At 41.8% G+C, this 14,669-nt stretch overlaps 2 protein-coding genes across 2 annotated transcripts; one reads left to right on the top strand and one right to left on the bottom strand.

The window, feature by feature from the left end:
- The first annotated feature begins 1,130 nt into the window (after positions 1-1,130).
- Positions 1,131-5,263, top strand: rraga (Ras-related GTP binding A). Its single transcript, XM_069146754.1, has 10 exons — positions 1,131-1,271; positions 1,549-1,689; positions 1,868-1,967; positions 2,095-2,161; positions 2,254-2,476; positions 3,137-3,232; positions 3,319-3,441; positions 3,550-3,641; positions 3,741-3,856; positions 4,722-5,263. Exons 2-10 carry the CDS (start codon positions 1,663-1,665, stop codon positions 4,823-4,825), a joined length of 948 nt encoding a protein of 315 aa, XP_069002855.1. The 5' UTR covers positions 1,131-1,271; positions 1,549-1,662; the 3' UTR covers positions 4,826-5,263.
- Positions 5,264-8,362: 3,099 nt separating this feature from the next.
- On the bottom strand, positions 8,363-14,060 carry cnga2b (cyclic nucleotide gated channel subunit alpha 2b). The gene is made up of 7 exons (XM_069145610.1): positions 13,986-14,060; positions 13,022-13,130; positions 12,758-12,868; positions 11,697-11,873; positions 11,009-11,116; positions 10,773-10,879; positions 8,363-10,007 (listed from the first exon to the last, which is right to left on the bottom strand). The coding sequence occupies exons 2-7, from the start codon at positions 13,120-13,122 to the stop codon at positions 8,551-8,553; spliced, it is 2,061 nt and encodes a 686-aa protein (XP_069001711.1). The 5' UTR covers positions 13,123-13,130; positions 13,986-14,060; the 3' UTR covers positions 8,363-8,550.
- Positions 14,061-14,669: the final 609 nt, after the last annotated feature.

Genomic DNA, 14,669 nt, shown 5'->3' with positions numbered 1-14,669 from the left:
AGTGACCATTCATTATACCTGATTATCAGCAATGCATTCTAACACAACAACCATAGATCCATAAATACTACCTTTTTAGATATTTTACCCGCTTACTCAATGTGCATTTTTGGAGTATTTATTTTTATTTTCAAAGTTATTATCAGGTGTGATGATAATAATATCCTCTGACTTGAGTATGTTTGAAATCAACCGTTCTCTTCCCTCTATTGGCCACTGAGTGGCACTGCAATATTCATTAAATTTGCGTCAATGTAAGTGTATATATATATATTAATCATATGAATAGTATCAGTATGGATATGATAATAACTACAAAAAGGTATTGACGATAATTTACAGTAACCAATTCTTCTAACAGCATTTTTGGTCGAAATACCACTAGTGTAGAGTAGAAGGCTACTTCCTTCACAACCTTTCAAAAATAAATCCAAACATCCAAATAAAGTAAGACTACGTCGTAAACGTTATCTGTGATTGTTTATTGTGAGTTTCTGTGGTTTAAAGTTCTTCCGTCGTCCCTGATCGGTGTTACTTTGGTCGTTAAAACACGTGGCTGTCAGTGTAAACAGAAATGACCTTTATCTATTTACAAAAAGACTGAAAACTGTGTCAACGTTGAATGCTGTTTACGTCAGGGATTTCTTTGCGTGTTGATGAGTTGCCTAAACTCATTCATAAATTGCTCTGTAGCCACCAAGTTTAAATCCACAACACTTTAAACAATTCGTTGTAAATACGAATACTTAAAAGAACCCTCTGAAAAGTCTCGTAGAAACATCCTGAAGTTGATCTTCCAGCTGCGATGTCTGTAAACTTGTATTTATAAATGTTTAGGGAAATTTGATATTTAATTGTTACTGCTATCCAGTAAAACTAGAAGAATTTATTTACACTTAGATGAAGCTGTGGGCTTATTTCTGTCTGTATTTAACCTTCTTGCTCCCAAAATCTCAAACAAAATTCCTGATCTACTTGTCCTAACCTTTAGCTTACATTTTACAACCCGAACCTAAACATTAATACATCATCCGACGTGTCCTTGAAGGTGAAAACAACCCGGTGACCAAATCAAAGCGTCTGTGAGACCGAACTCGGGGCTCACTGCTCCTTCCAGCCTATCATGTGACTTTTGGCGTAAACAGGAAGCAGCTGATCTTCACTGCCTGCTTCTATAAAGTAATGCACACCGCCGCGTTGTCCGAAACGAGTAAGAAAGTGGTCGTCTGCAGTAGTCTGAACATATAACCGACCTTTTCTACCCTCTCGGGGTAAGTACGCGACACGCTGCTGGATTTCAACGTAACGAGCTCACCGTTTAGTTGAGCTAAGCTAACCCACCTGCCTTTTATCTTCAACGTGCTACGTTAGCGTTAGCTGCGGTGTTTATCCGGAGCGGAGAAAGACAGTTTAAATGGATTTAGAAAGCTGTTTATAGAGACCTCGGGGTGTAGTCCCACCACGGCTAGTTAAATATGCTCCGACGCGTCCATAACGTAAGCGTTTAATGTGGGTTTAATGTGGGTGGTGTACGTGTTGTCTCCGCAGCAGAAGGAGAGGAAGAGGAGAGGAAGAGGAAGAGGAGAGCCGCTTGCGGACACGGACTGAAGTCACCTGACCTGCAGCTCAGAGAAGCGCTCAACATCGTGTCTGCCGAGGGGGATGTCAAGCACAGCCATGAAGAAAAAGGTCGTTGCCTCCTCGCTGCGTCGCAGCGGTGTGACTGTACCTGCAGCTCGTGCATTTACTGCATCCAGCTGTTCTCCGACACCTTTGACCGTATTCCTGTAATGTGTCACGACGGGTGGACAGATTTTTTCATTTGACGTCAGTGGTGTTGAATCATCGCCTGCGTTTGTGTTTCCAGGTGCTTCTGATGGGGAAAAGCGGGTCGGGGAAGACCAGTATGAGATCAATCATCTTTGCCAATTACATAGCTCGAGACACACGTCGCCTTGGAGCCACAAGTAAGAAAGTTTAAGAGTAGACCTACACAAAGATATATATATATATATATATATATATATATATATATGTTTAATGCTGGGTTAATTGTCATCTTTAAAAATCCCGTCTTCCTCTTGTTTGATGTAGTTGACGTGGAGCACTCCCATGTACGCTTTCTTGGCAATCTGGTTCTAAACCTGTGGGACTGTGGAGGGTAAAACGCATTTGTTCTTCATTTGTCATTTTGGACTTTTTAAAGTCCCCCCCCCCCTCCCACCGGTTAAACACTCCTCTGTGCTTTTCCAGGCAGGACACGTTCATGGAGAACTACTTCACCAGCCAGAGGGACAACATTTTCAGGAATGTAGAGGTTCTTATTTACGTATTCGATGTCGAGAGCCGGGAGCTGGAGAAAGACATGCACTATTACCAGTCGTGTCTGGAGGCCATCCTGCAGAACTCCCCCGATGCCAAAGTGTTCTGTCTCGTGCACAAAATGGACCTGGTGCAGGAAGACCAGAGAGATTTGGTGAGTTTAAGCTGACTTTGATACATCGTCAGTTCTGCTGTCCTGCTCTCCGTTACACACTTTTGCTTTCTTGAATGAAAACCAAAACAAACGAGTGTTAAATTAATTTGAACTACAGTCCATAATAAGACGGACGTGTCACATTCAAGAAAATAATTTCATAGTTTACCTTTTCATGACATTTTATCTTGAGGTCAAACAAAACTAATCCTTTGTTTCAGACAAACAGTTTATCTCTGGAGATTGAGAAAACGATATGGTTCATCTGCTCATCTGGCATAACAGACAAGAAAAACTTTAAAAAAAAAAAAATCGAATTAAAACAAAATAGTCATAAAGGATGATTAGGAACAAAGATGAGACAAGGAGAAAATGTGAATTTTTTTTGACTGGGTGGTATTGTCTTTTTCAGCTGTCCAAAGCACCAAAGCAAAGGTGCCTGTAATGTTGACCACAACCGTAATATAAATATTCAAAGCCGAAATTATTTTCTTCACGTCACACTTTTATTGTTAATTTTCCTTATATTGGCAAAGTTTATGATGTTACAATTTCTCTTTAATGTATTTATTCATGTGTTTTTGATGTTGGGACTGCAGGAAAATGCATAAAGCGACCTGCTTCACTGCCTTTATGTTCATGTCTTTTCTGCCTTTGCAGATCTTTAAGGAACGTGAAGAGGATCTGAAGAGACTGTCCAGGCCTTTGGCTTGTACATGCTTCAGGACGTCGATCTGGGATGAAACCCTCTATAAGGTTGTGAACCTGACTGCCTGCCGTCTTTTGAAAATCACAGCTGATGAAGTTGATGTACTAAAAAGCCTTTTAAAATGTCTTTGCAGGCGTGGTCCAGCATAGTGTACCAGCTCATCCCAAACGTCCAGCAGCTGGAGACAAACCTGAGAAATTTTGCACAGATCATAGAAGCAGATGAAGTTCTTCTGTTTGAGAGAGCCACCTTCCTGGTGAGAGCGACTGCTTTCTGTGACTCGGCAGTGTCTGGGCGGAAAAACCTGCGTCGAGGAGTGAAAGTAATTTGTTGTTCTTTTTTCCAATGTGCTTTGTAAACGCAGGTGATCTCCCACTATCAGTGCAAAGAGCAGCGCGACGCTCACAGGTTCGAGAAGATCAGTAACATTATCAAACAGTTCAAACTCAGCTGTAGGTAAGTTCACTCAGCAAAGACATCCCTCTTCTCTCTCTAGAGGCCATCTGCTGAATTTGTTTGTGACGTGTTTGATTCTTTATTTATTTTTTATTTCAGTAAACTTGCAGCCTCTTTCCAGAGCATGGAAGTGAGGAACTCCAACTTTGCGGCCTTCATTGACGTCTTCACCTCCAACACTTATGTCATGGTCATCATGTCTGACCCCTCCATTCGTAAGTAGTGAAGATAATATTTCTCTGTGGGTTGAGCATAAAGTGCAGAGACTGATCCTATTATGTGCAGCACAGTTCATGTTCACAGAGCAGGTGGAACCTTCATGAGTACGTTTTCCAAGTTATGTTGCTTCATCAAAATTAGCACCTGTGTTACACGCATTTTTGTGGCCAATGCTTCATGAACATTTGTGATTTCACCATGGATTTGACCAAAAAAAGCACAGATCAAAATTTTTGTCTAATTCAGAAAATTGGCAACGGAGACCTCTGAAATTCTTTAGAAGGTCCGCTGCAATGAAGCAATGAGCTGTGAAGTGTTTTGAGTGACATTTGCATTTCAAGGGGGGTCGATCATCACGCCAAGACCGAAAAAAGGTCCCATCAGGTCAGGAGCACGAGTAGGTGGGTTTTCTTAGACCGTCGTAGGGTTTAGACCCCTGAATTAGTCCGCCCGGGTCAGACCGTCAACACCGAGTTATACCGCGACACTGAAACGTCTGAGGGAAAACATGCGATGCAAACAACTTGAACTGTGTGATGGTACACAATCATTGCTCCCCGCCTCTCCTACTAATCACATTTGGCTCACTCTGACTCCTTTCTGTTCCTCAAACAGAACACAAACTTTGATATGCACTCTGTGCTTTAGTTTCAGGTGCATAGTGTCATCGCAAATGCACACCAGCGGTCACAAAAACATGTGTAACTGGGAACACTTGGTTAAAAAGGTCTGAGCTTCCACCTGGTTTGTGCACGTCGCTGTGCAACAGGAGCAGACTCAGAACTTTGTGATCGCTCCTGGTACTGTAAAGAAAAAAAATCTGCATAATAATAACAATAATTCATGTCACCTTTTTTCCAGCATCTGCAGCCACTCTCATCAACATCCGTAATGCTAGGAAACACTTTGAGAAGTTGGAGCGGGTGGATGGACCCAAGCACAGCCTGCACATGCGAATGCGCTAGCCCATGCATTAGTCCCAGTGGAAACTCTCAGCCAATCAGTCCACGGACCGCAGACAGCACGTTGCGGTCTCCCAGCTCCGATACATACGAGCAGCCGTGCAGCGTTTCGTTTCCTCTATATCTTCACATTCAATCACAGTTCTTACGGGAGAAATCATATGTTCGTTTGCTCTAATTTCTACAGTGGTCACAGGTATCGAGACAAGTGCTACATTCTGTTGAATTATTTGTCCTAACTTGACACATTAAAGAAAAATGAATAGTTGTGTCTATACAGAGGGGGGTGGGGTACCTTTGCTGTCACACTTTTTGTCATAGACAGTAGATTCGCTCACACCATGCAGTGAATCCCAGTGATTGGGGATGTTACTTCCGAATGATAAGCCGCAGATACCGTTTGTAAGCTGTTACAAACAATATAGTTCTATTCTGAAACTATTCTGTGTGAAGTGTTTTTTTTTTCTTCCAGTCCTTTTATTCCCTGCAGTGTCCAAGCGCACGAGGCCCACATGACACACTGCACCAGCTGTCCTTCACACATGACATACGGCGCACCTGTTGACACCAGTGTTCGGGCAGATGGAGCAGCTACAAGCTTAGCACTATCACTTCATTTCTGTGACTTTAACATAACAAACAGCTGCATGTCTTGTACGGTGAGCCTTGATTTCCAATGTTGCTATTTGAATTAGCATTATAACGGTCATATGATAGCAACAATCAAGGTCTGAAACATATTTAGGTGTTATTTTTTAAGAGTGGAACTCGTGTGGATGTGACCTGCTCAGATTTAACTGCCATTGATTGGTTGTGATCGGTGCATAAGAGCAACAGGGCAGTTGGGTCATTTTGTTTAAGTAAAAGTACCAATACAGCAGAGTAGAAATACTCAATTAATAGTAAAAGGCCTGAAAATAAAAATCCTACTGAAGTAAAAGTACAGAAGTGTTAGAAGCAAAATATAGCTAAAGTATGAAAGTAAAAGTCTTATTGTGGTCCCTTTCTGATATATTATTATAAATGATTCATTAGATCATTAGATCATTAATAGTGAAGCATTAGTGTGTAATCAGTTTTATACACAGGGACAGCAGATAAATGTGAGAGGTTATCAGTTGATTATTGGGAGAAGGAAGCAGTTCTGATACACAAATCTGAGAGAAAAAAAAAAAAGGAAGTGAAATAACCAGTCAGAAATAATCAAATCTGTGTAGAGTTTAAATATGTATTCAGGTGCTTTAGGTTACAGTTTTCATCCCGGTTTAAAATGGAGAAGAGGATCTACAACATCTGCTGAATTGGTTGAAAACTCTTTACGCAGCTCGTTCGTGGACATTTATTCAATGTTGTTTTGTTAAATTCCTATTTCCAAAGTCAACCACAAACTTTTGTGCTTTTCTCATACAATCCAATACAGACAATAAAAGATCTGTAGATGAAATCATACCAGCTCACATGTCAAGGAGCTGTCTCTGACAACTAAGCAAGATCCATGTGCTGATGAAGATTCATTTAAAAACTGTTTGAAAAAGCTAATTATTGGACTTTTACTTGAATGTTTTATCTATACTCTGGCCTTTATGCTGGCTGAGAAAATGTTGTCACCACTGTCAGATCCCTCTGAACTGATGATACTTTAATCCAAACATAAAGCATCTGACTCCAACATCACATATATTCTTCTTAAATTCAACCTTTAAAAATTCGGACTTGTTTCATTCTGGATTACCCATGAAACACTGAGTAGATGCTATACTCTGGAATTACCAAAGCTATACATCAAGACCATGTAGGGGCTTCTCTCCACTTTTGCGTCTGATTTAGATTCAAACATGTTGTGCAAAAGACAGCCAGACTAAATTTTGATGCAAACACAATCCATATATAGCAAAGTTGGCGTCGTCTTTTTGACTGTTTTCTGCTCTCAGTAACTACTAATCTAGGATAGTTTAGGCCAAAATATATCTCAGCGTCTTGGTTTAAACAAGTTTGGTGGTAAGGTGAAGTTCAGATTATAGAATAGCATTGTTTTAACTACATTAAAGTGACGCGTTTCAATTCGGTCGACCCTTATCTATGCCAAGATTGAGATCTACATGTACTGCTGACAACACAAGTTTGTGGCTATAAAGTGCTTTACCTCTCATCTGTGTCAATGCAAAAAGAGAGAGAATGTATTGACATTAAGCTGTCCATAGCAGGTAACTGGAGGCTTTTCACGATGCTTGATACCACAAACTCCTTCAGGAGCTGCAGGGGGATAATGCACCCATTACCTCCAGCTACCTCTTTATTATATCCAGCTCTGCTGCAGAGGCATTGTTCCAGCTGCGCTTATCAACACTGCTCATGTGGTTGAGTTGTATCCTGGAATGCAGAGGCTGAATAACTGGAAAATCCCCGGTCCCTCTCCTCAGAGAGTGAGTTTGCATAAAATAATGAGACTAACTCAGTGCAAACAGAGGAGGCAGCTTATTCGTTTTTATGTGAGACTGATGAGGTTTATAGCAACAAAAATTGAAGCTAATTAGTGCCAAATAAAAAAAAAACCGTGAGTTTTAAAACTGTTTCAATGCAAGAAAAAAGTCAGAAGGCTGTTTTAGTAAACATTGTCTGATTAAGATCTCATCTGGAAAATAGGGACACTGGAAAATAATTGTGTTTGTGTACGTGAACTCGGTCTACCATCTCTCCTTGGACTTTTTTGTTCCCAAGAGTAGCAGCAGAGTCAGAGCACAATATATAACATGTCGAGAGAACTGAATCCCTCCGCTGATGCAAGCAAACACATGTTGACGGGTGAGCCAAAAACTGTGACATCCAGCAGCTTTCAAAGCTTTTTAGTTCGAAAATGGTTAACCTCATATAAACTTAATTAGCAGGTTTTTAATTTACTTCTTACTTCATCAGTAATGTGTTCTCCATACTTTGATTTACAGCCACCCTTTAAAGGTCCCATATTGTGTGCTCTGCTGGTATTTTTACAATCTTGATCGCCATAAAAATAACTTTTTAAAGTACCACCACCTTTATATTTCCTCTCTAGAGCTCCACAAAGAACAAACTGTTTTGTGTCTGTATCTTCAAGGCACATTGACATTAGTGACCTCCCTCTCTTCTGATTGGCTGACTCTTTTCTGAGTGACACACGCCCAGACCAACCACAGGATTTCTTCGGTATTGTAGCTCGCTAGCTCTGCAGCAGAATGAGTGCTCAGTGCTTTCTATTGTATAAAAGGTTGGACAGTGGGCCGTGCTGAGGGCGGACATATGACATAATTGTAAGCTTGTGACATCACAAACTTACAGAAGTCTAAATGGCACAGTTGACGAATACAGGCTGTGTACATTTCCCCATGAACCAAGTGTTTTGAAACTTTTACACTATTTATTCAACACCTAGATCTGCCTTGTAATTCAGCAGGAAAGGAAATCTGATTCTATCCAATATGGGACCTTCAAAAAGACATCCAATTTACTGGTTTTGGCACAGACAAGAACTCCAAGACTGCTTGGTCATAGCAGTTTTGTCCACTTTCTTTTCAGGTTTATTGACACGCAGACATCTCTTTACACTCAGCTTAACTCATAAAACTTTCTCACAATGGAAGTTAAAAAGGCGTCATGAGGTTTTCCTATACTCAAAGGGTTACAGGAAGTATGGATCTAAAGTCTCCTTGGTGAGGCAGTTAATGGTTTAATATAGGGCTCTTTTTGTCCTCTATTTACACATTACTCCGTTGTGGCGATGTATCTATATGAGCAACAGGCACATGGTCAGTTTCATTGTTCGACTCTGCACCTGCATCCACGTCACTGTTCGCCTCTGCGCCGCAGTCCGTGTGATTGAGCTGCCGCTCCAGCAGAGTGATGCGCTGCTTCAGCCGCTGCTGAGTGTGTGTGTACTCGCTGAGTAGACGGGCAAAACGAGTCTGAAGGGTGTCCAGAGAGGACTCCAGCCTCTCCACCTTCTCCTCTGCGTCCTCTTTCTGGAGCCCGCCGCTCTCGCCGTTCTCATCCAGAAGACCCTCCTTCAACAGGATCTCCCGTCCCCTCTCCTCTAGCACAGTCTTAGCATCTGGGTACTCCGTCACTGCCTCCATCAAGTTGTCCTTGGAGAGGCAGAATAGGTCGGAGTAACCCAAGCTGCGAATGTTGGCTGTCCGCCGATTTCCCATTTTGCTGCCTTTTATATTCAAAATGCTGATTTCCCCGAAGCAGCTGCCATCGGTGAGGAGAGCGTACTGTGTGACCCCATCATCAGCCACCACAGCCAGCTTCCCCTCTTTGATGATGTACATCTCCTTACCGATGTCCCCTTTTCTGCAGATGTAGTCGCCTGGACTGAAGACTTGTGGGCGTAGTTTGAGTACGAGCTCCACCAGCAGTCCTGCCTCGCAGTCTTGAAAAATGCGTACTTTCTTCAAGGTCTCCAGGTGTACATTAATGGCAATCTCAGCCCGCAGTTTGTTTGGCAAGTTCTTTAGCACCTCCTGCTCATCTACTGCCTTCTTGTTGGTCCAGAGGTAGTCAAACCATTTAATGACACGGGTCTCTAGTTCTTTGCTGACTTTGCGGAAGTGCATGTAGTGCTTGATGGCATCAATTCGAGCTTGAAACTCGGCACGCGTGGCGTTCATGTTGGCAATCATGGAGCCAACGTTGCCTACAATTGTGGCAAAAATCAGCACCCCAACAAGAAAGTCAAAGACCACAAATAGGTACTCTTCATCTCGCACAGGCGCCGGCATCTCTCCGATGGTGGTGAGAGTAAGAGTCGACCAGTACAGACAGTAGACGTAACTCCGTGTCAACGAGGAATTCTCCGGTTTGGTGATGTTTGGAAACACCCAAGTGTCCGAGCCAAGTCCCAAAGACTTGGATATAGCATAGTAGATGCAGGCATTCCAGTGAATGATGACCAGGATGTAGAGCACCAAGTTGCAGATTCGGAAGATGTTGGGGTAGTTGGTGCGCGTCTCTGTGCGGTCAAAGAATTCGAACATGCGTGGGAAGCGCAGCAGACGGTTGAACCTGAGCTGAGGTGTGTGGATGCCGGTGGAGATGTACGCCAGGTCGGTGGGCAGGATGGACATCACGTCCAGCTTAAACTGTAACGTTCGGACGTAGCTGTCTCTTAGCTTCGCGTGGTCCTTCACCAGCAACCCTTGTTCCAGGAATCCTGAGACAATAAAAATAGCACAAATTCAGCTGAGCATGGATCCCAGCTTTGTGTTTACATCATGAGATGAAGCTCAACCGTGAATGAACAAGCTTAAAGGGAAACTTTTGCATCTTTTAAACTGGGCCTTATTTTCCCATCAGTTTGGGTCTAAGTGACCAACGGAGACAATTGTTTTTTTAATTAGTCCAGTTTTGGGTGAGACTTGCAGCCATAGAGGCAGCTGTGGCTCAGATGGTAGAGCAGCTTGCCCACTAATCATAAGGTTAGCATTTGATTCCCAGTTCCTTTTGCCTTGTCTAATGAGCATTTTAGCGTCTTTCAACTTAGCTTTTTCCATCTTTAGAAGGCAGCTGTTTTTAGCATAAAACTCCTCAATAAACCAGCCTACCTCATCTGCCCAATACTATTAATGTTTACTGCAATGTTTTTGCATTTAAGATCAATTTACTGAAGTGCAAAAGCAGTTGGACTTGTCACTGCTTTGATGCAACACTTTAACTGGATGACTAAGAAACTACACAGACATGGATCGTGCCAAGTGTTTAATACTGAGAGGATTCATACCAAATTGTGTTGCAAACACACTTTGGTATGAATGAAAACACTGAACCATGGGAATATAGGCTGAAAGTGACAGACTGCACTAATTTTCACCAGCATTTGGCACATGTTTCTACAAAAATGAAAAACCCATGCCATGAGAATAATTTGAATATAAAGACTCTTTAATGAGGCCATTAGCGGCACTTTGAAATCGGTTACCTGTGCGAAGTCGGACACACGTGTCCATTAAGTACACAAAGTCGGAGAGGTAGTCCAGCACCAACCAGCAGATGTAATTGCCCACCTGTAACTTGTCAAAGCACGCCCTGTGAAAATAAAAAGAAACATGATTTAGTGCTCCGGTCCAAAAAGAGGACACTGCACAGGTTCACAACATCCATCATCCATCTCTGGAGGCTTCAGGGCCCCAGCAGATAACACTGTGGTGTTATTACCTCGCGACAACAATGAACCAGTTGTAGAGCACCGCTGTGGCGATAACAAATAACCAGCGGTAGTAGGCGTTATCAGATGGGGAAACCACAAACAAATCCCATTTTTTCCTGCAATCACAAGGGAGATTACAAATAGTATACTCAGACAAAATTGTTTGCAAGCATCATGACAAAAACAGAAAAACAGAAGCAGCTACATTAGTCATATAAAGCATATAATGCAATACAACAGCTCTGAATATAATTTTCTAACCATTTTTTTGTTGATTCTATGACTTATTGTTTGTGTGTTTGTGATTCGCCTCTGCTATGTTGTTTAATAATGTATGATATTGAAAGTTATTTTGTCTCTTCTATTTCTTATATAAGCACGTTACACTATGTTTAAATCACAAACACAATAACATGAATTACAGCCTTAAAACTGCAGCATAGTTGAGTAAACACAGTCTCTAACCTCAGTCTTTAACCTTCATTACCTAATGAGACATTTCAATGACTAAGTGTTACTAAATAAACTTGCGCGAACCCTGTGTGAAGGAAAGGTGACCTTTAAAAAGTACATGTGTGGCACTGTTAACTATATATTTTTAAATATATGTTTCAGACAGGAAATACTGTGACTGAACTCTTGCACTTGTGCACATCAAAGTGCACAGTAATGGTTGAGGCTGGCAGCCGGGCATACCTGAAGATCCCTTTGGCATTGTTGCCATTGGCGTCTGGTTGCGTGTTGCTGATGCGGCTGGGGGCCGTTCTCAGCTCGGGGCCACGAAAGCGTTCCAAGAAGGAATCCGGTCGCTCTTCCTCCTCCAGCAGACTCCTGTGTGCCCATTCTCTCAGTCTCACCACCAGGTTCACCAGTCTGACACACACAAGGACAAGTTAGTGTTTTATCAGTGTGTCAGGACAATGAGAGTACAGGCACATGTCTTGGCAGAGTCACATGATATTTTAGAAGCATATCAAAAACACCTTCAGAGAAGATTGACTCAAATTTGCCGACACAGCTATTAGTGTCTCTTACAAAACCAGACAATGGAAACAGTAAAAGTAAAAGGGTGATGGATAAACCCCTCACACTCACCTTTTCTCTCAGAAAGGTTAAATAGATGACTTTTAGATAAATGTTAAACGTGCTCTTTTTGATCATCAGCAGTCAGGTATACAGGAAATACTGACAGTGTGGCTACAGTCTCACGATTCATACGGAGGAATCATGTTTATGTTCATCTTGGGATCTAGGAATTTCTCAATAAGTAGAATTTAAGATTGATTTTTGGACACTGCCTTTACTGTGACATATTTTCTACTTTTGCCGCATCCACAAATGAGTTATAAATCTGTATATTTTAAAAAGAAATCTGTCAAATGGGGCAACACAATTTCTGTTTCTTTGAATTATGGTTTTGCTGAAATTATGAAACTGAAAAGTTTTGACAAAGCTGACAGTAGGAAGACACTAAATTATCACACCATAGGAGCCATATTTTTCTCTAGTTTTCAGCTCTTAATAAATGAAGCGATTTCTCCTGAAATATATGATTATCATATATTTCATCACTTTGCTTCAGTCTGAGACCTTGAAAGGACAAAACACCTTCACCTATTTTATAGTTTCTATAACTATAAAGTTTCTAAAACCTTTAACAGAAACGTGTAGGTTGCTTGAAAGGAGCTATGCTGTCACATTTCAGCTCCCCCAGTCTGTCAGTTTGAAAGCTCTCAGCTGTCTTGTCACAGATTTACCTTGAGATAGCTCTGCTCCCATGGAAAGAATTTATTGAATTGCCTCCGTGAGGGTCAAGAGTGGCGACTCTTTGTAGCTCAGAGGATGTGTCATCACAGACAGATGGCACCCTTGAAGGAAAAGAGTGAAAACTCACCTGGTTTGTCACACATTATGGGCTTTTTTTTTTTTTTATTTATTTTTTTTACATAATCTGCTTTAAGAAAATGTTATGTTTTGCTTCTCTGAAACCAATCTGAGAAAAAAAGAAAAGTCCTGTTTACCTGCTCAGAATACTCTCGGCTCTCTCGATCTCTTCCTCCAAGGTGGTCTTCACTGACAGATTGTGGGGCGACCGATCTCTCTCCGCCACCTGGCCTGTCATCTTCGGATCTGACAGTGTGGACAAACACTCATATTAAAATCCCCACTTGTTTGTTCAACCCATGTTGTGACTGTTGGACATGTTTTTTTTCCCTGCAATGACAGTGTGGCAGCAGAGGAAAGTGTTTATGGTGCATATGACAGATTATAGTCAGGGGACGAGGTGGAGGAGGGGGAGGGACGTCTGGGACTGTCTGATGCAGTCCCTCACCTGGCCCATCACCCAGCAGGTGGTTGCTGTGGTGACTGAAGCAGCTACAAGAGAAACTCGGTGAACTTTACATGAGGCTGCAGTCTCCTTTTAAAGTTCACCTAAAAATTCACTTCCACCCACAAAAAGTAGCTTGAGGGGCCGTAAGACGTTTCCACCCTGCAGGGCAGACAGATGATAAGATGTTTAGATGACTGTTACCATTATGTGACTAATTGGTGGGTCATTAACAAAAACACACACACAGTCCGCCTGAAGCTCTGCGGCTTAGTGAGCCATTCAGCTGCTCTCCCTCAGGAGGTGCATCACTTTGGAAACCGGCGTGCTGAGTGAGAGCAAAGTGAGGATGGACGTGTCAGGGCTGTTGGGTTTAACAAACTGAGGCCACAAAAAATTCACCCCTACACTAATCCGAGCGCAAAGAGACACCTGCCCACACAGATGTTCTTTAAACTTCAGTAATGTGGGGACATTGCAAATTATTGCAACATGCTTTTTTTAAAAACATTTTTTACCATCAACACATAGCTGTGGATGTTATTTATAAAAGAAGCAAATGTAGATGACCAACATCATAGTAAATTCAGTGCTTCAAATAAAATAGGGAAAAGAATTTTAAAAAAGTAAATTAATTCACACATCTTTATTCCTACCTTTAGTTTACTTCAGTTACTCCAACAAAATCCTTATGTTGACTTCACACCGGTACACTCAGAGCATGTCTTTCCCAGCCAGTCCATCCTCGGCTCCCGCAGTGGAAGTTATGAAAGTGAGTAACAAAATCAAAACTGCCTCCAACTCCCCTAAAACACGACCATAAGTTTCTGTTCCTGTGGCATTTTTCCTACACGTGAGCCTCCTTCTGAAGTGTGTTCCCTTTCAGATGTGTGAGCACGTGGTCCCCCTCAGCCTTAGATGGACTGAGTGCCTGCAGGAAGAGGAGGAGGAGGAGGAGGAGGAGGAGGAGGGCGGGGAAATCTTTGAGTAGTGAATAGCCCAGATGTCAGCTTTAGTCTGAGGAGTCTTCTGGAAAAAGCTCTTGGTAGCACAATGACGATTCAACAGCTCATTCAGCTCGCTTTATAAATTGTGTTCTGCTTCTTTGATATTTTGATAATCTCTTGGATTGATATCATGTTTTATGTATATTTGACATCTCCTTAAGTTTAAGTTTGGTTAATGTTAGTATTGCAAATACTGTTTTAAGATGGCGCATTATATGAAATGAAACTGATTTACAGTATATTGATAAAGTGTAAACACGTTATTCTCAACCTTTTTGGCTTTGGAGTGTGACACATAAACAATGAGATGGTTTTATTTCAATCATAGTTCAT

The sequence above is a fragment of the Embiotoca jacksoni genome, unplaced genomic scaffold (genome assembly GCF_022577435.1).
Source record: "Embiotoca jacksoni isolate LCO1_2020_lvr unplaced genomic scaffold, fEmbJac1.0.p SCAF_13, whole genome shotgun sequence".
Lineage (NCBI taxonomy): Eukaryota > Metazoa > Chordata > Actinopteri > Embiotocidae > Embiotoca > Embiotoca jacksoni.
The sequence above is the reverse complement of the archived record's forward strand: the minus strand, read 5'-3'. Positions and strand labels throughout refer to the sequence as shown.